This window comes from Rissa tridactyla, chromosome Z, assembly GCF_028500815.1.
Source record: "Rissa tridactyla isolate bRisTri1 chromosome Z, bRisTri1.patW.cur.20221130, whole genome shotgun sequence".
In the NCBI taxonomy this organism is placed as follows: domain Eukaryota; kingdom Metazoa; phylum Chordata; class Aves; order Charadriiformes; family Laridae; genus Rissa; species Rissa tridactyla.
This window is the reverse complement of record NC_071497.1, coordinates 11,504,783-11,529,566: the sequence shown is the minus strand read 5'-3', so window position 1 is coordinate 11,529,566 and position 24,784 is coordinate 11,504,783. Positions and strand designations below refer to the sequence as shown.

The following is a 24,784-nucleotide window of genomic DNA, read 5'->3' as shown; positions in this document are numbered from 1 at the left end:
TCAAAAATGCTGTTCTAGAGGAGTAATAACAATAACACTTCAAAGAAATTATCGACATCTGCTGCATTTTTTTTGGCAAGAAACACAATTGAAATCATCTTCGCTAAAGAAACAAAAACAAGAATTAGCTATTTATGTGCTGCGTAACACTCCAAGTTCACAATTATACTGGGTAATGGACTAAATCCAGACCTTATTCAAGTTTGCCATGACTTTCAAAAGAGAAGGCTCACCCTACACAATTTTTTGGAAACATCACTATCTCAGATTTACATCAGTGGAAATACGGACGGAATTTAAGTACTCTGGGTAAAACTAATACTTCTTCAGAATGGTTGCTGTTAATAAAAACTTCTAAGCACTTGCAAAGCATATGTAAGACTATACTTATAAAATTCACTACACAGAAATAAGCCTGGCATGTGTTTCTATGGTTTTTTTTTTAGATTTCTTTTTTTATGTTATATTAAGAAGGCATGAGTGTTTGACTTTGTTTTTTGAAAAGGGGAAGGAGGAGAGTGATATGTCGCAACTGCTGTGCATGGCACCACAAGGACCTAGAAGGTGATTAATCAGAGGAGGACTTCTACTGAAATCTATTAAGCATTTAATTTGTGACACCTCTTTAGTTCAGTAGTAAATGACACCAGCTGAAACACATGGCAACTCACAGCTCTGGACATCTTTTTACCAGACAAACTTCATTAAGAAGACCAAGAAATACCTGAAAACAGAAAGCAAAACAGAGACACACAAAAAGAAATCTGATGCAAAACTCCAAAACATTTGCCCTTCCTTAATGACATGCAAGAGAACAGAAAGCCTGTTAAAAATGCTTTGTATGTTTGTCCTTCAAATAACCACACAGCTTCAAAAAAACTGCTGCTGTCCTTCCTTGTGACAATCCTAAATCTCAGTGGGTGGTCTGAGCAGCACAGCAATAGACATGTCATGTTACAACGTGGCAAAGGATGAAAATAGTGCAGGGTTTCTTGATGATGATCAGTAGGGTATGTAAGTTACTTCTGTGCTACGTTTGGGAAAAAACAAAAACGTCCTCAGGTGTGCTCACAGACAAAAAGTTGGGTTGTCCTATGCCCTCCTCCTGCCTGCAGTTTCCAGGCAGACAAAGTCACGACAACCCTCCCACCCCCTGCAAAATGATGTATCCACTCAAGAATGACATAAACCCAAATCTGACCTGACCAACAGTCACATTTCACTTCCACCCTGATGCTTTGGGCTCTTACCTGGTGCGGTCTTGTAAGACACAGTTTTAGTGGGCATGGGTGGTGCACTCTTCGTAATAGGGCTTGATGCCACCTGCAGACCTTGGCGCTGCCTCTTCAGCTCCTCTTCTCGTTCCTGGGCAGCTCTAATCTCTTCTTCTATCATCGATAGAGTCCGCTGCTTCCTTGACCGTAACTTGAAAGGGCCCACGGTCACTTCAGGCTCCTGTGTGGCCAGGATGGAGGCGGTGCTCCTCAACTCAGCTGCCTCTGAATACTTGCTGAAATAGCTGACTTCATGCCTATTTTCCTCCACAAGGAATGGCTGGGTGGCTGAGTACACGGGTGACTGCTGCAAATTCTTCCCTTCCCTGAGTCCTGAGTCTTCCTCTTTTGAAGTCTTTGGTATGGTGTCCATTTTTTCTTGAACAGGTGAAGACACCTGGGGTGGCTCGAACATTGGGTTCTGCTGCTCCTTGGAGGCTGCAGTGGGCCTGGTGGTGGCTGGCTGCTCTTTGACTGAGATCTCCTTCTCCGCTGGGATTTCCTCTTCCTTGCGGTTTGTTTTATCTGCCTGCTCGGCTATGGCTTGTTGGATGGCATTTTGAACCAGCAGCCCAGCATGGTACTCCAGCTGGTCGTCAATCAGCATGGAGTCTGCCAAGGCTGAGGAGGGTGAGTCACAGCCCAGGTCGCTGAACGACTTGGAGATGCCTTCGCCCCTGCACTCTGCTGGGGTGTCAGCCTGCGGGGTCTGTGGCAGGGAGAAATCGGCCAGTGAGCTTTCCTGCAGGGCGCTCATGGTCTCATTGGAGGCACCACTGTCGCTGATGTTATCCATGCTGAAGTCATTCGAAAGGGTCTCCAAGACAGTGGTATCCTGAGACCTGACAGACAGGTCATCCAAACCAGAGTCAAGCTCCTCTGGAGGGGAAGAGGCGCTGGCTGACTTTGGGAACTGGTCGAGCACGCCCTGTCCATCATCCTTCACCACTGTGAAGACTGCTCTCGCGCTCATGAATTCTCCATCCTCTGCCCACAGTTTTGAGGCCTGTCCAGCTCTGGGGCTATCACCGCTCCGTAACTCTCTTACTGGGTCAGCAGTGGCAGTCTGAGTACTTATATCATCTTCTGAGGTACAGGAGACCTTCTGTGCTTTGACAACAGTGGCATTGTTACCCTCAAGCTGTCCTGTCTGCCCACATACTGAAACAGGTCTTGTCATGGAGGACAGTGGCCTGTCCACATGCGGAGAATTGAGGCTTTTGTAAAAGGGTTTGATGGAGAACATTTTGGGTGTTCCTGACCGCCTTGGTGGTGCCTGACCCTGAGATGGACCTGAATGCTCCATCAGCTGGAACTGCTTTCTGGCAGCTGAGAAGTCAATTTGCTCTGTGACAATATCCTCTTTCTTGATATTGACTGGCTCTGGTGGTGCAAAGGAGTAGCTGATCTGTTTGGGGGATGTTGGTGTTGCACCTTGCTGCTGCTGTCTCTCCTTGCGCTCCTTGTACTTCTTGTGGGACTCCAGGTGCTCTTCATCCAGTTGATCCTCCAGGGTCTTCTCTTGGGGAGGGTTCCACCATTTGGCGGCAATGTTGGGGTTTTTCTTGACAGCCTGGCTTTTAATGAGTTCCCTTCTTTCCTTTTCAAGTTCCATCATTTCCTCTGATGGTCTCACTTTACGGACCCTGTATTTTTCCTTCTCTTCCTCATCTTCAAAGAGCTTTGACGGCTTTTTGTCTTCATGGAAGGCTCGTAGTTCAAACTTAGCCTCTTTCTTAAGGGTTGTAAGAGTTGTTTCTCCATCCTTAGAGGATCTTCTAGAACTGTTTGAAGAAGTGGGACTTCCTGGCACCTTCAGACTTTCCCTAGTGTCTTCCTTCAGTCCACCCAAGGAATGGCCATTAGATTTCAGGTTCTCATCTGTTATGCTAGCTTCATGTGGTTCAACTACTGAGGGTGCCTGCTTGTCGGCTACATTTTCTTCCCTTTCGCTGAGTACTGAATCATTATTGACATTAACAGATGGTCCTGAGCCCTCCATAATGGAGACTGCACTTGGTTCAGGGGACGATGTCCCATTAAAGGTATTATCTGTAGCAGAATCGCAGCAATTTGCCTCCAGCACTTCATCTAGGTATCTGATCTCTTTAGCAACTTCACTGTCTAGAGATTCGTGCCTGTCCTTAAGTCCATTGTGGCTGGCAGCAGGGGAAAAGAAGTGGGTTGGATTGTCTATGGGATGTGGTGAAGCCACTGTGGTGATGCTTTTATGTTCAGAAACTGGAACTTCAATTTCCATTTTCTCTTCCTTTGTAGCAAGCACAGTAGCTGGCTCCAAGAAATTGGCACAGTTTTGGTCTCTGTTTTTTCTCAACCTGATGTCATCCTCAGGGATTCTGGAAGATTTCTAAAATAAAAGAGAACAAAACTATGATGAAGTCCTAAAAAGCTACATTTCATTTTCTGCAGAGTAAACACCATCTGGAAAGCAAATCTTAGCACTTCTTAAACTTGAGATTAAAGCAGTCACTCAGCGTGGGAAGGCAAGGCAAATCATTAACACAAAATCCAGAAAGTTACCATAAGCTGGACAAAGCACTAGAACAACAAACTTTGATTTAAGTATCTCCCACCTGCTTACCATCCTCACTTTGCCATTATTTCATGTCTGTGTCCTGGTTTGCCACTAAAAATGAGCTTTGGATTTCCAAGTTATAAATGGCTTGGGAGTTTAGGTTCTTCGGAGGTTTGCACATGCGGCACACAACACCCATCATCTTGGTATTTTAAAAATGCTTTCTCCACTTGAAGGAAATCTCATAATGCTTCTTCAGATGAACAGTATTACTGCCCCCATTCTGCTGAAACAGATGCTAACATGCAGGAAGAGTAGGCGATTCATCCCAAATTAGGAAAAAGGACATGGCAACAGCAGGGAATGTTCATTTCTCAGTGGATCACTCCTGGTCATCGAACACAGGGTAGAATTACATGGTGCTGGAAAGACATGGGGTCTTTCTCCAGCCCACACGGAAACCCACACACAACTGGACCTGGGAGACAGGAAGAATTCGCAACTCCCACGGCATGAAGACCACCACAAGGAGCATGACAGGGACCAGAGTCATGGTCTCCTCCCTCCCACTGCTTTGATCTGCAGTGCAGATGCACTGGATTCATATTTCTCCCTTATGTGTTGCCTCTGCTCTCAAGGAGGGTATTGAAAGAAACACTATTTATGTTCTGGGATGGTCAGATTTTACCCATCGATCAAACAGCCTACTGAACTTCCTGTGAGCAAAGTCTGAAGGAACTTTTGGTTAAGCTGGTAACATGATGAATTTCTCAATATTATTATCAAATGATAATGAATTTCTCAGTAATTCTTTACTGCTGAAAGGCAAAAAAAGGAAACGACAAAAGAAAAGAAGAGGGCATTTTCAACATTATTCTTCAAAAAGATCTTGCGAACTCTGTTAACTCTTCGTAACTCCTGAAAAGAAGAAGCGACACATCTATTCACTTTGACTAGCATTTTAAAACAGAAACTTGGTATCTGAGGTCTCCGTCTCCCTTTCCACATGTGTTTCTATGTAGTACAACTGCTGAGGCATGGGCTTGGGAAGCACACAGCACGGATCAAACCCTGTGAATTCAGTGGCCACCCGACAAGGGCACCCTTGTCTGCTAGTCACCCCCACCCTTGCTGTCCCTTATTCCACATGCTATTAATACACACTGCAGCAGAAGATGATCAGCCAGGACCACAATGGCACTTACAGTGACCTGAACAATCACATTGCCTCTGGGTTTATACAGGCAGTAAAACGCATGTGGCACACCTTAGGGAATTATAGCTAGCCAGCCAGAAGAGCTCTCTTTCTAAAAGCTCTTGGAAAGGGTCTTCCGTCTAATTATGCAATTGTACAGAGTTGAAGACAATGCTGGCTTCTGCCATTAGATATTTTCTTCTTAATTGTGCTTAAACATTGGGAAAAAAACCTTCAAAAATAAACAATCATCTGCTTTTGTCTGTAAGTAAACTTGACATACTTCACTGGTTCTACTTGCGTTTCACTTTCTGTTGAACCTAGAAATTCTCCAGCTGAAGTTTCGAGCAGTGCTTTTCTTAAAGCACATTACATTTTTCACTAATTAAATATCTAAATGTGACCAGTTTATTCTTTAGTCCTATTAAGGATGTATTCAAGAAATCAGATGCTCTGCAAACAAATACAGAACAACCAGTATAAAAAGTCCTTACTTTTTTGAGTAGGCACAGCAGGAACAAAAGAATAAACTTTCTTTTAACATGAAAGGGCAAGAATTGCTCTTGATTTGCCTGCAGATCTCCAGGTACCATGACACAACAGGTACTCAGGTAACAGGACTAAGACTGCAATACTTTTCTGATATTTGGGTTTAAATCCCTCCTGCCTACCCTTGCTGGTGCAAACTGGGGGATGTTGCTACCTGGAGCAGTCTATGCAAAGAGACACAGGCATCAGCACAGGACTGCTGGCTGTCTCCTTTCACACAAACCATGAGCAAGCCATCACGCTCCTGCCTAACATTTGCTTCTAATCAGACAGATCAAAGCCACTAGTGACATTGGTAGCTAACTACATGTCCTCTGTGGCCACAAGAAAACATCTTCAATGGACAGAGAAAATCAGGTAATGAAGCTATGTCCCCCAGCCACAGAAACCCACCTCCCTGCAGAGCCAAACAGAGGCGAAGGGCTCCCCAGTCCTGTGCTTTGAGTACCTCCATGCCATGGAGCTGGGAATATGCCCCCGATTGCCCCAGAGACCCCATTCGCTAAAGCATGTCTACTTCCCATCATTGCTTTAATGTATGAAACATTTCAGATCAAACCATGTTTGGGTATTCAAGGTAGGGAATGGAACCACAGGCGCAGTATTTTACCAATTTCTTAATGAGTAAGAGCCCATCCTGTCATCATAGCTGCAATCCATAGCTCACAATTAAGGCATACACACATAACTGTCTAATCAGGGCATGCATTTATGACAGTATATAATTCTGAAAGTGCATGTGTCTGTGCAATTAGCGTGGCACATGTAGTTATGTAGTAAGACAGACAATTATGCAGTAAAAGCTATGAGGAAACATTGCTACTTATGGAAGGGAGTCTTTCTTTGCTGGGGATTAGTGACTGAGAAAGAAGGAGGGCTCCCAGCCGGGCAGAGAAGTCAGGGAGGAAAAAAATACGATTAAAAAACCCACTCAGTTTTTCCATCAACACATTCTGGCAGAATCTGGGGACAATTTTGTGAGGTCACGGCAATGAGAGTATGCTCCAGAAACTTCTGTGAGGTGCAAAAGTCAATCTACTGATGAATTACCTGCACAAGATAACTGAGAAGATCATAAGGATGGAAGCAGCCAACAAAAGGAAGCTTTTCAAGACAGTTGAGACCACTGAGCTACGGAGGATAACTGTCTGGGTCTGGGAAAATGGCACACGTTGGGATGGTGACACCATGGGTGGGAGGAAGCTTGGAGGAGGAGGAGAAGGAGGGTCGTGGGATACACACAGACCCCCTGCCTCAGCTATTCGGCAGAAGGAGGCGAGCTTGCCAGGGGGCTGCTTTTGCTCCTTGGGGATAAGTATGTACCAACAGCTTTGTATTTGCCGCCTACAGGGAGGAGGCTTTTCAAAGCCTGCACCATTACAAAGGCCTGTAAATGGGAAAAGGGCTGCATTCAACCCTAATTGTAGCCAGCAATACAGCGTTCACAGTGATTCCCATACACTGCTCATCTAGACCCAGATTTTCCAGAAGTTACTGTTACATTTACACAGTTTCTGAATGTGCATTCATTTCTGCTTAAGTCAAGATGCAACTGGGTAATTAGTGTCATTTCTACAATGCTGCTGCACTTTAGTAAACTGCAGTTATTAGCAGCTTAGAGAATTATTAGCATATTTCCTCCTTGGTTGAATTCTTTATCTACAAAAGTGTAAGTGTTTGGGCAATCAAGTCTTTTAGAAAGAGAAAATGTGGGTGTGCTACAGGCAAGACACAGCAAATGTACTGCCAGTGCCTCCCTTTGTTTGATGCAACAGAAAATGCGTATGACAACAAGTGGGAGGCAATTCTTCTGAGCCACATCAACATTCTTCTGGAGCAACAGTGTTGGAGGGGAGAGAGGAAAAGATTAAACAACCAAAACCATTTCATAGTTTAAAAAAATCTAAAACACAGTTTCCTCATTGTGAACTTCTACCAGTTACTCCAGCCAAGTTTCAGGACAGCTTTTGATGCTGTTAGTCTCCTGGCATCATTAGCGTTGGTGAGTTGCCATTTCTTCAAATTTCATTTTCCTTTGGAGATGTCCTGCACTGCACCTGCTTCTCCTCCCACTGCCTGATCACTGAGCCCATGCTTTGTTCCACCCTCTCCCCTCTGCTCTTGGATCTGACTCTTGGGCCTACCATGCCGCTAGCAGTTTTAGTACAATAGCATAACTTAAAATCACATCTGCATACAGTTGACTCACTAATCCACAACTCCCTGCTGATGTCAATCAGCTTCTCCTTCTTCACTTACTGTCTTGGCCTGCCTCTCCAATGTCTCTTTGCAAAGGGGAAGGAACCAAATGATGGATTTGCTAGGAGGCTGAGCCTGGCAAACCTTCAAGAGAGCGGCTGCTTTCATTCAGCTCATCCTTTTGAAGAACGCAGTCGCCATCTGCACCACAGATGGAGCCAGTCCCAAGCACTGCAAAGATACAGAAGTCATCTGCACCTCTGTGCTTCCAGATGGCCACCCTAACCAGCAAGAAAACCCCTAGCCAACACAAGGTATTCCTCCACTCTTGCTAGCAACAGCAAGTATTTCTTAGAGAAGTCATTTTGCGTAGAAGAATGGCACAACACGGAAGTGTTGCAGTTCCTAACGAGAACAAAATGCAAAAGCAGGGTCATATGAAGTGCTAGCACCCATCCCTCACAGCTCAGGCTCACTACTACACAATGGGTGCTCAGGAATGTGCCGCCATCCCACCCCATCCCAGATGGGAAGGACAGTCCCAACCGTCTCACGGGTATGGTAGGGTATGCTCCCTACCTCCCATTGCATCTGCCACACTGTCCACCTCCAAAAATATGGTGATCCCCCTCCTTCACTGGACTGCTCCCGGTGTGAGCCTTTGGACAAAGCAGGCTGAAGAAATGAGCCAAACACTTTGTGTTTTCAAAATTTCCTGTTCTGGTCAGCTAAGAGAAAGCCGCAGCAGAGAAAAGCTCTTCAGAAAGCTCCTGGAACTGGAGAAGAAAAGGGATGCAGCTGATGGTGGAGGGCTCAAGGAAAGGAAGGGGATTTCCACTCGCACTACCTACAGCAACCAGGTCTCTTCATTAAAAAAAAAAAAAAGCCCCAAACCAAAGTTCTGTCTTCTTGCTCCTGTGTCAAAAGGTCCCATTTTTCCATAGAATATTTTTATACTGTTTCCTAACGGTTTTACAAATATCTGTAAAATGTTGTCCAGAAAATATTTCAATTTTTCACTTAAAGAAATTGTATAAAATTCAAGTTTCAGAAAAAAAAAATAATCCCCAAATCCTGCTGCCAAATTTGGTTGAATTTAAGACATGTCAGGCACATGCTGGCACTCCCTTGAATAGTCCCATTCATAGTCCTACTTGCACACAAAAAGCAAAACCTGGCCTGTTCCTCTCACAGTGCAGTACACGGTGTCTTCAACACACAGATGGAAACCATTTCTGATGACTAAAATGTATTAGCATTGAATGTCACCAGCGACACTCTCCGTGAGCAGCTCTTTACGCTCTTCAGTGACTTGTCTGAGGTAGCCAGACAGTACAACGGGAAAATTTTCTTTATGAAAAGATGGTTTAACTCCTTCTAAGCATTTCAGAAATCACGAGAGCACAGTCTAAAAAACAATGCAACTTCATCCTACCTCCCTCTAAGAAGCAGTGGGGAGCTCTTTTGGTATATAGACAGTAATAAGGGACATGGGGGTACACTGCCCAAACAAGTGGCTACTTGGAGACCTTGCTGTGTGACAATTTCTGAGTGGTTTTCTGTATGTCCTTTTTTGGTTTGTTTTAGAGAAGGAGTTGTGATTGCATTTGCTCCAAAAGCGTGTGAAAGGCTTTGCAGTATTCTTTTTCATTCCAGCTGAGCTACAGCCTTCAGCTTCCCCATGTGATACGCTATAAAGCTCTTTTATCAAATCAAAGTCCAATCTTCTTTTGCTGCTGTAATAAATTAAGGATGGAGAAAAATGGTTCAAAAATTATGAATACTTTAATGAGGAGCATTTACTGTATGGCATGATATTTTAATGAGGAGCACATAATGAATGATAACGTATTTTTCCAAACATATCTCTATAGCTCCAGTATTTCCTGTGCCCTCAAAGACCGGCAACTGAAGCTTCTCCTGGGCAAGCCAGAATCCAGCTTTGTAATAACCCTTATTACTTCCCACTAACTCCAAGGTATGTAAATTGGAAGCAGTTTTCTACAGGTAGGAAGCTACCCGATCCTTTGTGCCAGTTATTTTCTCTTACTCCCTAAAAATATAGACCTGGTCTCTCTGTGAAGAATTTGCAATCCTAATGACTGGATTTCAACTGTTGCTACAGAGGCAACAAAAACAGCTATCTTCCCTCTTTAAATTAAATGCTTGTGCATCTGTTGTAAAAAAACCCAACAACCCAAAAGGTTAATCACTTTTTATTAAGTATTTTCATTCCTGCAATGAACTGGTACAAGAACCCACATTCAAAAGACCATTTTCTTGTTCTCTGCAATGTTGGCTTCTTGTAATGTAGGTCAGCCTGAAAGTGCAACTGAATTAGAGCAGTAAATGCATGCATAAGAAGGCATTTAATCCAGAAAAATGTGTTTTTCGACTGTCTTGTCACTCTCATCAGTTAAAATCCCACTCCTGATGCTCCTTTCACTTCCACGTTGATTTCTATCTCAAAAAAAAGTGCACAATTGGGCATTATTTCTTCTATTATTTCACTCAGTTCCCCAGGACAGAATGACCAGGACAGTACAGTCTGTGTGAGGGCACGGGAAATAAACCAATGCTGCAGAGAGGCAGCACTAGACTCAAGGTCAATACAAACATATTAGCATGTTAATCAACAACACCACCACAGATGCTTCGTACTTTTAAACCGTGTTACACATTTTTCCTAAGACTTACTTTTCCATGACTTGTCTCTAAAATCTGTCTTTGCTGAAACAAGAACGAAAGCTTCCAACAGCTGGGATATTTGATTTACAGAGCATTTAGCGCTAAGTCACTTACAAAGGTAAATATGATCTCCTGAGGCGGTCTCCAATGCTACCTAAGGAAGTGAAACGGTTTGCTGGAGGAAATGAAGAGCACCACATCCAACTAACACATAAGGAGCATTGCACAATTAGAAAATTGTCCACTACCTGGCAGGGAATATAAGGTATGATACAATCCTTAAGGAATAGAAGGAGAATTTCTTCCTCACAGCTGAAGGTCACAGATGGGGTCCTGTGCCATGAACCGTTGCACCTGCAGGGTCCACTTGGACAGGCTCCCCTCAGTCGGTGGTGGTGGATCTGAGCTCAGAGCTTACGGCTCTGTTGTTAGCAGCCCTCTCTCATGTTCAGCCTCTGGTCCGATGTTAAGTGAAAGCAGAGAAATCCCAACTGAACAAGGACAGAAAAAATGTTCAGCTTAAAAGAGTGCCCGATAGAGATACTGAGTTGAGCAGAACAGGGCTTCTGAATGTATGCATGAAAAATCACAGTTTCACAAAATGCTGCCGTTGAAATCTGCCCAGCACACGTTGAGGATGGAACAATTGCTACGGTAAAGCATGATCTAATCCCAGCGGGGAGGGGAAAGGACGCTAAACTAAGCCTTGCTTTTAATACTCTCTAACCCATCTAGATAATGTCAGCACAAGGAAAGGGTGACCTTTACGGTCACTTGCATGAAAAAACAATGAGACAAGGGGATTTCCAAAATTCCTTAGTCTTTTCATCGGGGGTGGGGGGTTCCTGTTCCATCTAAAGGACAGCGCTACAACCCTCCTCTGCAAATGTGAGTTCTAGAGAAAAACACTGGCATATTAATCATTTTGGTCCATGAGAAAGGGACCTCCTGAGGAAGGAATTTGGGTTAGGCAGGGGCAGGAGGAAGGCAGTAAATGGAGACAAAAGGCCATGCAGTTCACTCGTTCTCCAAGCAGATCTTACGACTGCTAGGAAAACTGTTTTAATACGTTGGAGGAACAGGGATAAACCTGCCATAAGCACACAAGTAGGCTTTCTGAGATGTATTAGTATTAAATTAAAGTCTTCTGATGATACAGATTCTTTCACTGGCTGATACAATTCTGTAAATCTTTCATAAATGGCATAAACTGCATTTTCTGAACAAAAACACATGATCTCGCTACAGTGGAGCTCTTTCACCACTTACTTTCAATGGCAATATGGTAGGAACTGAATGCTTTAACTGAAGCAAGCACCAACAAACCTTTGCAAACAAAGCCTAAAATAGATTATTTTTCACTTTCTTTCACTTCTCGCTTCACAAACGCCAACTGCCAGAGATCATACTGCTTTTAACTATTTTCTAAAGCCTAATTAATACTTGCTGCGCATCTAAAGGGCATGGCTGTCCACGATCTACTGGAATTTGACAGTAGTGATGCTGCGGAGAGGGCTAAAGGAACAAATGATGCTCAGAAATGTGAAAAAAAGGCTAAACACCTGTTTCTCTTTGAGAGCTGATGAAGGTTAAGAGTTGTTATTCATGCTTTGCCTCTATCAATAGGACTTGTTACACCTGCTCTTATCCATTAGATTAAGACCCATCACAGCAAAATCTCCTTAAATGAAGGTATGCCTAGGTAATCGTGTCTCACCTAGTAAAGCGCGTCTCACCCAATGGTGCCCTGCTCTAATGTTTATTTCACTGCAGGCAGTGAACCCTGGGAGGGTTACAGTACCAGGGCTGGACTGGCCAGCTGGCTCGAGCACTCTGTGTATTGCCTTCTTCCCAGTTTTACAAAGAAATGGGGTTATGTTAAAGCTAGAGGCCCCTAAAACTCTCTATAAAGAGAAAGCACATAGTGGCTTAAAAAGGTCCCAATTTATATTTAGCTTTACCCAAAATGTATTTTAGGCTGTAACCTCCAGACTCAGGCAAAAGCAGATGACTGGAATATTATCAAAGGAAAACTGAGAAGACATTAAGAAAGAGGAAATCTAGCCTAGTCCTAGTTCGAAAATTGCTTGGATTACGTAAGTAGAGAGGTGGGAAAAACGATGGTGGTCAAAGGATATAACTGAAGCCTCTGCCAATAGCTGCGTTACGCACACAAGTGGGGAGAGAAGCCACTTCCAAGAAGAGCCTGGCACACCACCCCCCCTGAGTCACGCTCTCTGATGTCTCACCACGCTCAGAACCCATCAGGAAACCACCACACAAACATGCTTTCACTCCAGCCCCTTTTTCCAGAAACACACCAGGGTGAAATCAGCATTTGGACCACAAGCTGGAGGCTATGCAAGATCCGAAACCTTGTAACTCCAGTGGGCTGCAGTTCGCAGGGCTCCTCCTCTAAGGGCATGCACGTAATTTAACTTTCTGCTAGGTGCATATAGAAAAACGCCCGTTCAAAGACACACACATACACAAAATGAAAACCACTGTCCTTAAATGATGAGTCCGATGTAGCCAAGATGATCAGGGGACTCTGACATACCATTTCAACAAACAGCCAGCAAATAAGTAATATTTAACGGAAAAAGAAGTCAAGACTACAGGGTCTACAGAATGGTTTTGCTAGTAAGAGACTAAATGTGTACAGTCTCTAAAAAGGAGGATGTTGCTAAATTCTCCACATGCCATTGCTGTACCCAGGCTATAAATATGACCTACCATGTGAGTCAGGCATTGTGAGCAGTTAGCAGCTTCATCTAAGCTTTGCTCTTAACGCAAACTAAGCACTACAGTCATCTCACTATCTCCCGCAGGAGAATATTTCATTGAAAGTGAGACTTGGATAGCATTTTTTTCTCACTCCTTATTTGGGAAAAAAGGCAGTTGAGAAATCCCGGGGAATAAGACATTCCCTTTCAGCACCTACTACTTCCCGTCCCTCTGCCCCTGCTCTCCTCCGCTCTTCCAACCAAAGCCTCATTATTCCTTCTTTTCCTACTGAAAAGCCACTGATTAAATGACCTACAGCACATCTGGACTACATTAGGATATTATTTGATTAAGGCATTCATCACTTGCTCTTTCAGCAAGTGGAGAATTAAGATAATGGCGAGGGAAAATGGTGTTAACTGAACTGGCTGTTCCAGCTCAAACTGCTCTGCTTGAAAAGTCCGATTGCTCCAGTCCCTCAGTTGTGGATTCTTTTTTTGCTAATTACAGAAAAATGAAATAAACATTGGTTAACTCATTTAATGTTGACAAGATCATTAGCGTGAAGTAAGCTGCTACATTAAGGGTCGCTGTCATTTGTATTTCTCAGACACGTTGCTATCTGATAGAAAAAGCTTGCTTGGAGGTATTTCAAATAGCTGTAAAAAGGCTCCCCGTTAAGCTGCAAGCAGCACCTCACATTTCTGTACAAACAGAAGTTTGACACGTTCCATGTCAAGTTGCTTTAGAGGAGAGGAGGAACAGACAAAAATGGCTTAACTAGTTCTGCTCAAAAAGACTATTGTTTATTAGCCCATTACACAAGCAGTAACTGAATTTCCAGTATTTGAAGTGACTGCATGAGACTTCAGCTATGGAGTCTGGGTACACAAAACCCGAAGCACAGGCTAGAAGGAAAGATCATGTCATCTTGGCTTTCAGATACTTTACCCTAAAATATCCTTCCTCATTTCTCGGGAGTAAAGAATGTGCTATCCTGGTGCATGCACAGAGGTATAAACCAAGTGTCACAGCGTGCATCAAATCCCATAGAAACCAGGAATGCTGCTGCTGCTAAATGTGACTGCTCACAGTACTATGCTTAATTTCCTTCAGCGCTAAACAGCTAAAAGATGAAGCTGAACAGACACCCTTAAAGCCTCTTTATCAACACAAGTTACAGGGTCAAGAAGAGCAACACACTTGCCTAGTGGGAAACATATTCCCTCAGAACAATTACAAATTCAGCTAAAAGCCTTTAGTGCTGCCTAAACAATACAGACACTGAACACGTGGGTAGTTTATCACATGTACAGGATATACAAACATATCTTTCTCCCTAGAACCAGTATTCTACTGTATTACATGCAAGTAGAAAGTTGTAAATTTCGTAAAGCTCTGCCTACTGTTTACAAGGAACAGACCAGCCACAGAGCAATGAATTCCACAGCCTCACAGGGAGAAGTGGTATTTTAAATACTCCCCCTGCTATCAAATGATAAAGGCTCAATGAAGATAAAAGTCACAGGTCAGAAATCTTAGCTTACCCTCTCTCTCTCTCTGTTCCTGTAATCTCTGAAGCAAACCCCAAAAATGTCGTTTTCCACAAGAGTCTTCACTTTTTTTGGCTCGTTAAGTCAAATTCCTTCCCCAGCTCGTTACAGGACTGTGATGTCATAGACTGAGGGAGGGCTGGTTTTAAAAAAAAAAAAAAGAAAAAAAAAGAGGCAGCCCACACCCTCAGCCCATTCACACAAAGAGGCTGTTTCAAATGGAAAATGCCAGTTCATGCTACTCAAAAAGAGCATGACTTCACTTAACCTGTGAGAAAGCCACCTCCTTAGAGATCCCTTCAAAAGCATCATGTTGGCAAGAGACCCAAAGAGCTGTTTTCAGCTAGCATAAGCCGGGGTTCACTGTTGTGGGTTTGGTTTTTTTTGGGGAGGGGGGAGCGGTCAGAAGGCACAACCCAACAACACAGCATGTGGCTGGCTTTGTACTAGAAAGGAGCAATTACACGATGGGATGCTGTGAAAGGCACAAGCTCCAGGCGGTAATTTGCAGTGTTTTTTACCTACTAGGAAACAAAAAAAAAAAAAAGGATTTGCTATATTCTTTCCACGGGAGAGGCTTAGACATTAAGTGAAGTGCTTAGGGCACCTTTTGTAACCTTCTGCTTCAGGAGACTCAGGTCAGGGCAGCAGCCTCCAGCTTGGAGGAAATGTGTCAGCCACATGGAAAACAGCTGAAGACAGGGAACGTTAGAAAAAAATAAAATTAGAAGGGAGGGTGGCTGGGAAAAAAGAAGGCACAATGTTTTCTATAGCAGAGTACTCGTTCATTACTGCTGCCTGTGGGCCAGTGACATTTGAGTAGCCCCGATTAGGTTTCCCGGAGGCTTGATAGTTAAAGCTAAAAACACGAGCTATGCTGACCAGGCATCCCCTGTGAAGGCCCTCTGGACTTTGGCTTAAAATGGCTTGAATTTAGTGTCACCTTATACGTGTTGCTGGAGACAGAATAGTTTAAGTGTTGGAATAGCATATTTTACTCACCTGAAGAATTATATAAGATATTAATTTGCTTTGTTACTACTTCTAGGGCAGCAGCAAAGGGAAGGCACAGCTATCCTCTACCAGCAACGCTGAAAAAGACCAGCAGTGGTATTTTTGATGCGAGAACCCTTGAAGGCAGTGGTAGCTCAATTCATCCGATGCTCGACCACCTGCCTGAGCCACGTTAAATGAGGCAAGTCAGGCCACTACAGTTTTAAAATGGGTAGGTAAGAAGCTCCTTGTCACCTGTTGAATGAATCTATGAATACAGAATCGAAATAAGGTTCTCACAGGAAAAAAAAAGAAAAGACACTTAACATCCCTGACCTAAAATAAAACTTAAGAGTGGCTTTGGTGAGCCTAAAGTGACAGGAGATACTGTGTGCTTTCACATACCACCTCTCATACTCTCTGGACATGAGACTCTCTGGACATACATCTGGACAAGCAGATATTATGATACACAGTTATAACTTTTCTCATTTTTTTCCCCTGAATCATTCAATAATTTTACGCTATGATGAGGGATAAATGCCTCACAGAGAAATTAAATTCTATATTAAACCGTGTGGATTTAAAATGCAATTTCTATAGCTCCTTACTGATTAAATATGAAGTTCAAGTAACTCTCTTCACCTGTGGCCACTGAAGGAGCAGAAGGTCACAAGGGTCACAAGATACATATCTTACGCACTCTCCCTGCCACCAACTGCCTGAAGCCCCACGTGCCCTGGAGGTCACTGGAGGACAGAGCTGTAACTGGAGCACTACCCAGGTGAGCAGGAGATCGAGGACACTCGGTTTGCTACAGACTCACAGTTGTCCACTTGACATGCAAATGCTCAGTTTTCACTGAAGCCTAAAAGAGTTACACTAGGAAATAGCTCTTTTTAAAAAAACAAAAACAAAACCCACATCTATTTCTCATACCAATTAGTTTTTGGAAAACAGGAATAACAACATTTCCTAGACATATTGGTATGTTACAAGAATGAACTGGGCTATGGGTAGTGAAGATCTTGTATAGCAGTGCGGCTTAGTAGCAAAGGCAGCAGATGATACACCCTGTTCAACTGCTAGAGCTGGCCTCAAATGAATGAACAACTAAAAAACCTTTTTTCCCCTCAGGAGTTCAGACACACCATTACCATCAACTTTAAATAATTTGGTTTTCAAGTTGTTTTTGGTTTGGTTTGGTGTTATTTTTTTTTTCCCCATTACAGACTTCGTCCCTTTCAACAGAACCTCAAGTTTACTAAAAAATATAATAGCCTAGTACTCTTTGTTGGAATGAAAAGCTTGAACAGAAATTTGAAATGGCTGAATGATCAAGAAACAAGTAAAAATGCCAGAAGTCAACCTCAAAGTGGTCCAAGAATGCTTCAAAGGGATTCCTCTCAACTTCTTGAAGTGCAAAGGTTCTTGACATGCCTGCATTTTAAACCACCTCTCCTGCACGACTGTAAGCAGTACGTCGCTGGGCCCTGGGTGTTCTACATCACACCATACTGAAAGGCAGAAAGTGTACAAAGACTGAAATGTGGTGGAGAATCTGTATGAGTATCACAGATCCACTGAATCAGTAAGTATTGTCTCCTGGAGACATGAAGGGCAGGATTATAAAAGACAGAGTGATGCTGGCATCAGAATCTGAGAAAAAGGAGAAAAAAGGTGTATCAAAGTGATATACCTATTTCAGGCCCCTAATCTTCAAAACTTGCAGCACAAATGCACATTTAAGCCATGGATGCTGGATTTTGTGGCTAAATCTGTGTATATGAAAAGTTAGTGTGAGGCAGACAACTCCTGGTTTTGGCTGCAGATCTCAAGAGCCTCGGGTCTGCAGCCAAATCGGTCACTCAGAATGGCAGGCCATGTGTAGTTTTAGTGCTGAATTAAACTCATCAATGAGAAAGACTCTAACTGCTTCTGTCCATGACAGGGGGCCACCTGTAGAGGCAGATGAGATGTGCAAGCAAGAGCTCAACCAGTCACTAAGAAAAATACGTAGGTGGCACCATGTTCTCTGCAAGGGCCTTGTGACTTTGGGAAAAACGTCTTTAATTCAAAGCAGCCCTCCTTTGTGAACCTCCAAGATACCTGATGAGGCACTGGATGTGGCGAACGGTCTACACTATGAGCATTTCTGGGAGAAGTCATCTCAGGTTTTAGCTGCTGGTTGCAACTTGTGGTTATGGTTGAACAAAGCAGGGACCATGAATTCTTTAAAAATGTGGCAGAAACAGAGATTTGCAGTGTTACACCTCCTGATTAAGCTGTAACAAGACTATAGTGGTCACATAAGCCCTTTCAGCTACCCCAGGACACAGATGTTTCCCTATCTGCCCAAAGACCTTACCATGCCGGAGGTAACTGCACCACTTGAACTACAGGGCCGTCACTACAACCGTTGCAAAGGGCTAATCCTAATCTCGAAACATGTGCTTGGAGAGCGGAGGGGGCGGGGAAAAAAAAAGAAAAGAGAATAAAAAGAGGTGCTCCTGTTTATGGAAAGTGCATGCAAGCTTAAGGTAAACCAACCAAATCCTCTTGTGCATACCTTTCCTGTTCAAGGAATAAACACCCTGCCTGACTTTCTGAGCCTGTCGGACTAGCACCCTTGTGTGACCTAAATTCAAGATGTGCAATAGCAGAAGAAAAAACAAATACCAGAAGTATTCCCTTACCTCCTTCTGTACCAACAGCCTTTTCACAGCACATATCTCATTATAAAAGTGTTATCTCTCTCCTCTATATCACAGCAAAGTTGCCTGCAGATGAAGGAAAGTCTTATGGGACCAGAGTCACCATTTCAGCTCGTTATCTTCAAACTATATTATCTTCAGAGATCTCTCTGTCTGGGACTGTAAAATGAAAAGTGCCCCGCAAAGCTGGCTGCTGGAAGCAAACCTGGTGCTTCAGCATGCAACTGCTAAAGTTTACTAAACATTTTAAGGATCTCCTTCTCATTTCTATTACCTCCTATACAGATCTACCCTATCAGGCCAGCACAGAAATAAATACGGGTGGTGAACGTTCGAGGGTGTCATGTGCAAGGGATCCAGATTAAAACAACAAAGATACAGGAGATATGGTAACGCTTTTAATGCCAGCCCTGCTGCTGGCTAGTCCGGTGGGGTTTTGGCTTTTCAGTGAACCGCTCCATTCTTCAGCCCTCTCTCCAGGTAAAACATTTCTGACTTCTCTGCGTGGCCCCACATGGTGCGAGGCGGTGCAGGGAGCACAGGCCAGGTGAGGGGAGGCAGATCTCTGTGCCTATCCACCCGTGACGCTGGTCAGGTCACACCTGCTCACAAGCCAATTTTCAATTTTTGGCAGAGAGGGCTCATAGCAGCCAGGGAAGCCAGTGTGACAGAATTCTTTCTTGCAACAAATAAGCTCAAAAAATAAATAGTTTTCTTGGATATTTCCTCATGTTGAAGTGGCTATTTGATAAACAGCAATTGCAAAGAATTTTATCTGGTGAGCAATCTTAATTGTTCTTCCTCCTCCTTTCGCGGAAATCACACGCTTTAAACCCAAAGGCCATTTCTATTTATTTTATGTGAACAAATTGGCTCTGTCAGTTTAATTTCCCTTGGTGCTGTAACTGGACCTGCTGTTCTTACAAAGACAACCAGGATAAGACAGAAAAAAACCCCGATTTCTGAGGACAGGCTGCAGGGGCAGCTCGCTCACACCTCAAACCTCTCCTTCCCAGTGCAGACCCCCCCCGCCCCCAACACCCGCGATCCAAAGTCTGGTCTGCCGCTGTAGCAGCAGGAGAATAACTGCTCAGCATGGATTACCCAAGGATGGCCACGGAAATAAATTTTCAAGAGGAAATCGTCACATTAAACCTTGATGAGGTAGCAGAGGGCTCTTATTCTTCACTAATGCTTTGCATTTTCTGGGCAACTCACAGTGAGGACATGCAGGGGAAGGGACCAGCGTCAGGCTCTGTCCCTCTTTGCTGTCGGGAATGTGTCTTCTCATGATGGAGAAAGACTACAGCTTCTTCAGAAAGAAAATGCCTCTGGTGGCAGCATGAATGTGTACTGGCAGCTGGGTTGGGTAATGTAAGTAGGACTCACATCTCAGAAACCTTTAACCCTGGTGAAAACCAAGAGTTTGTGTTCAAGCCAACTTAAAGAATACCCCTCTGGATGCTATTTAGACTAAAATTCATTTCCAAGGCTAAAAACGGTCTTCATCCTTCTCATTTCCCATGCTGAACATGTAAAACTTCTTAAAAGATGTATTCACGCTTGACTGCTCTGAAAACTGGGGCTCAGGGGCATTCTCCATTCAGAGGGAAAATGGCACGTGGCATGGTTACTACTCCCAGTGCGGCAAACATAAAATAGCTTGTCAAAGTTACAAGGGCTGGAGCCATAAATGCCAACCAGCTGACAGTGCAAGATTTCATGAAAAGAAGATGTCTGGAAATAGAAAGGCCATACAGCATCCCACTTGCTTGTTTTCCTCATCTACTGAGAGTTAATATTTGGCCATTCATCTCCTTATCTACACTAGCAAGCAAACAAAGAAATGGAAATGACAAATTACTTATGTTTGTTGTGAGCCATATATAGGGGAAAAGACTTCCTCTCCCCTCTGGTCGTTTCTTTTTCGGTACCTTTAAAAAGCACACGCTTCTGTTGGGGGTGAAAACTGCACTCCACCACCTGTGACAGCAGAAGCGACCGCTGCCACCCAGTGCAATTCCTGTGGCCAGGAACTGCAGTCACTTCGCAGTAAACTTTTCACCTCCGCTTTTCTGAGGTTTAAAAGTCTAAAGCTCGTTTCAGCATCCCTCGCTGGAGAGGTATGCAATCAGATGAGTTCTCCTTGATGTTAAAGGTGAGGTAACTCAAGCTGGCCTGACCCGCGCTTGCAATAAGAGTAGGAAGCCACTTTGCCCTGCTGCAAGCCATCTTCAGCTGCTTCGTGCTCCCATGTGCTAGGTGTGCATGGACACCAACAGGGTAACCAAGCAGTCCCCTGTCAACTGCCCGATGGGAATGGTCCTGTGCAGGCTCTTGCCTCTCTATAAATGCAAAGTGATTTGAAGAAACTTCCTCCGGACTGATTTTAAACATTGCTAGCACTTGAGATGACCTGTTATCCCTACACGCTGAGGCTGCTTCTCAGGCAAACACAAAAGATAAGGCAAAAAAACCCACCCCACCACCCCCCGCATTAAAACAAGCCATTTATTGTGGTAGCAAGGAACGCGTGCACAGCGTTTGTTTTGATTTTTGTTTAGATAAGGTGGCTGGAAACAAAGATCCTTGGGAATTTTGAAAAAGCTAACAGAAAAATGTTTGTTTTAAACCAGAACAAAATGTTTAGGTAACTCCCAGCCTCACAAGTCGGAGTTATGCCTGTTAATTTCTATTTATTCAGCCTAAATCTGAGCATTTTAACTCTGGTGCCGTCTTGAAGAGTTACATATCTTGCACAGGCAACCCAGAGAGGACAGGCGCAGGGTTATGGGAATCAGCATTTCTTCAGTGGAGTCAAAGCTTTTCCCTCGTTTATAGAAAATCTACTGAATTTTGAGGGAGCTAGAGGTCTGAAGTCAGAGTGAAAATCCTTCCGGCTGTCTGCATTTTACCTGGGGTTTCAGAAGAAAGTCAGGTATTATCAGGAGAGCCTCCCGTTACCCTCTCTTGAATATGTTAAATAAAACAGCCTTACAGCAAGTTCCTCTAAGCATAACCCGAGAATGTATGGGCTGTTGCAGACACAGGGTTGCCATAGCTTTGAACAGACACAGTACTTTAACTAAACATATACAGAGAAAATCAGAAAGGAGAAATCCCAGCAGTCTGGAAAGAAAAGAACATCTGCTTGCAATAACAGCACCCACTGCTGCCTGAAGGAGACCAGTAAGAAGCACTGGGCAACATATCAACATAAACTGGAGATGACCAGCCTATTACAAACCAAGAACCAGCACTACCAAAATGTCAAACAGCCCCAGGCTTAGTAAAGATGTGTGTTTTTTCTAGTTGCATTTAATGCTTCTTTTGCTGTAATTACTCAGCTGTCATTTCGCCTACACTTAATATTGGCAAATGTCAAAACACACTCAATTTTGCTCTGTTACAATTGATTCCTTTTATTAGTAGGGTAGGTCTGTTTTAAATAAAGTATTGTAAGTAAATAAAATTACTTTATGGCAGGGAAAAGACCATTCAGACTCCTTTCCCCTGACTTCCTCCCTCCCACCCCAAACCCTTAGACCCCTGCGCCTCTCGATGGCCCAGCCCCAGCGGAGTTGGGTGTTCAGAGGGAATCCTGCACAGTGGCACCATGATGCTGACTGGCCGACTGACGTGAAGTCTTCCCCGTGACAGGCAGCAACGTCTGAAGCTAAACTTCGCAAGAGCCCAGGATTCAAAGAACTGCATTTTCCTCGAAAAACAGCCGCACATAGCTTAGGAGGCGCAGGCAGGCTATTCCTGGTCTAAAAAGCCAGCTTAAGTTCGTTTCTCTAAAACCTTTCAGAAATCCGTAATCCTGCTTTCCAATGACTCCAGAAAGGCGTGGGAAAAGCAAGCACAAGTAAGATGTCTGCTGGTCGCAGCTTAAATCTCAGGCACATATCTAGCGCCAATAGAGGATGAAGCCATCCAGCAAGGCTCCAGGAATACAGACAATGAATGATGAGCATTGTGCTGCTTATCAAATGAGCAAGGGCATATCATGAAATGTTAAGGTATCTTTAATTACAAAAGAAACATGCGTTCCCTAGTTGCAGTGGTTTTCTAGTATTTAGAAGCAATTATTTAAAATTTTCCAGTAGTGTCTTATCAATAAGCTTGTGTCGAGGCACTGGCTTATTTTCCTCATCATTATAAATTTCTTATAATGCTCTCTGCTGTAAAATTATGCTTCACTGTATTGATGGCAGTGTGGAAAAAGGTATAGATATGATTGCAGTACAACCTCCTACATAAATTCAGCATTAAAACTTAGTTCATTCTTCCATGAATTCAACAGTGCAAGTAATGAATTTCTCTTTAAGCAGGTGAAACTGTGATACAACATGAATTCTAGGGCTGCAGAATCCCCCTGAAGTTCCACTGCCTTCTGAGACATAAGGTTCAAATATAAAGCTGAACAGGAGAAAACAGGAATGAGCCTGACAACGGCAAATGCACTGAAACAAGCACCATGTTCCACTATAAGCATACTCCTCCCGATGCAATAATATTTTCTTATTTTAAAAAAAACGCTGGTTTGGAAATATCTGAACTGCCTTTCGCACTTTGGAGAGGGAGGTGAAGGAGAATGCTGAAGGAGCTTTTCCATATTGGGGCAGAAAACCCAAATATAAGAAATTTCTAAGCGGTACAACTTGTCCTAGGACAAAGCAGATGCTCAAAGTTCACATGATCAGAAGAAAAGGCTAAGCACTCTGAAAGTCAACACGTGGGCATACAGGTTTGCACATACTTAATCCTGAAGTATGCCTGAGATTATGAAAGTCATGTGCATTTTAAAAGAAAAACCAATTTAAATAAAAGATGTATAATACCAAAATGCTGTTAAAGAGAGGACTACAGATATATTTTATTTGCGTGCTAAAAGTGATTAATTCATGGAATATGCAAGGGAGACTATTTTTTATTGTATAAGAACATTACAAGATTTGCTGATGACATGATTTATTTTTGCAATATATTTTTATTTTCTTGCAAATATTTATCCTCATTTAAGAACGGATGGCAAAGAGCTCTGTGAATCTGTACCCATGTGAAATACAGAGAGCTTACAGGACTGCTGCTGATACCCCATTGATCTGTGTTGCCGTATTTGTCAGTTTCTTTTCACTAGAGATTCAACATGGACAGCACAAATTAGGCCCAAGATACAGCAATTACAAACTGTTAGGTATTGACAGACCTCAGATCTTACTATACAAATACTATGCTTTTGGTTGGAACAGTTTACTAAGGTAAGAATTATCTGGGGCAACTGTTTGTCTCCCTTTCCTTTTTTTTTTCTTTTTTTCTTTCTTTCTTTCTTTTTTTTTTTAACAGAATTGATTTTCCATCCCACTAAGACTTGTCTACATTTGACAAGATACAAAGACATTGCAGGGGTTGTGAACGCACATTGTGAACACACAGGGTTCATTCTGAAGCTCTCCCTACATTGCTAATCCTTATTATCTCCATTTGCAAGATCTAGCAAATGCAGTTGCAGCAGTCTACAGAGGATGAGAAGAAACATGGTGGCTCCCCAGCTGCTGAAATCTACCGTTCCAGATGCTCTGCCACACCTCTGTGGTCCATGAGCACTGTGTGCGCTGCTGTTAAGCAGTGTCATCTTCAAGCTACGTTTATGAAGATGCTTACCACTGGCAGAAAACTTGCCAGCTGTGTGCCAGACCCCGAGACAACAGTTCATGACACGAGACCTCCCACCACTTCCGTCACTTCAAAGGAACTTTCTCTCAGGCAGCCCTGAGCATCACAGCGGCTCTGTGGGGGAGGTCTGGCAGAGACCTCTTCTGCTCCATCACTGCTGAGAGACAAACGGGGGCTGCTGCCTCTTGGAGACTGCAGAACTGGCAGTGATGATCACCCACATAAACACACGTGTCCGCAATTTCTCTTTTCTGAGTTTTTTTTTTTCCCAGAATGTTTTCTCTTCCTTGTATTGGTCTTTGTTTTTCCTTAAGCTTTCTCTTCAGTGTCAACTGTCCCTTTTCCCCCTCTGACTTCCCCAATCCACCACCTGCTCACATCTCAGTGAAAGAAGTCACGCTAAGGGCATCAAGCCACGTTCCTTCCCTGTAACATCTTGTAATAGCGAGATCCCTGCGGTTTGAGCCTGTTCATCCTGCCTCTGCCCAAGCTGACCTCTGCTGAGGTTCTGTCTGTGCATCCCACTCTGAAGGCAATGCTGAAACACAGCTCATCAACCACCCAGCAGTCCTCCTGCTTGGTATCTTCAACTGTTCAGATACAATCTGGGGTAATGTATCAGTCTCTAAACCAACGTGCTGTCTCACACTCTAGGCAAACATCAGCACCGAGACATT

General features: G+C 43.5%; 1 protein-coding gene across 10 annotated transcripts in view; it reads right to left on the bottom strand.

The window, feature by feature from the left end:
- The window catches only part of PALM2AKAP2 (PALM2 and AKAP2 fusion), a 278,279-nt gene that overhangs the window by 22,551 nt on the left and 230,944 nt on the right, over positions 1-24,784 (bottom strand). For 9 of the 10 annotated variants that reach the window (XM_054186713.1, XM_054186715.1, XM_054186716.1 and 6 more), the window contains one exon: positions 1,251-3,642. In XM_054186713.1, the coding sequence (XP_054042688.1) occupies positions 1,251-3,642 (2,392 nt within the window). Of the gene's footprint in view, positions 1-1,250; positions 3,643-10,689; positions 10,836-24,784 lie in introns of those variants that run through there. The other variant, XM_054186721.1, reaches the window with a different exon arrangement.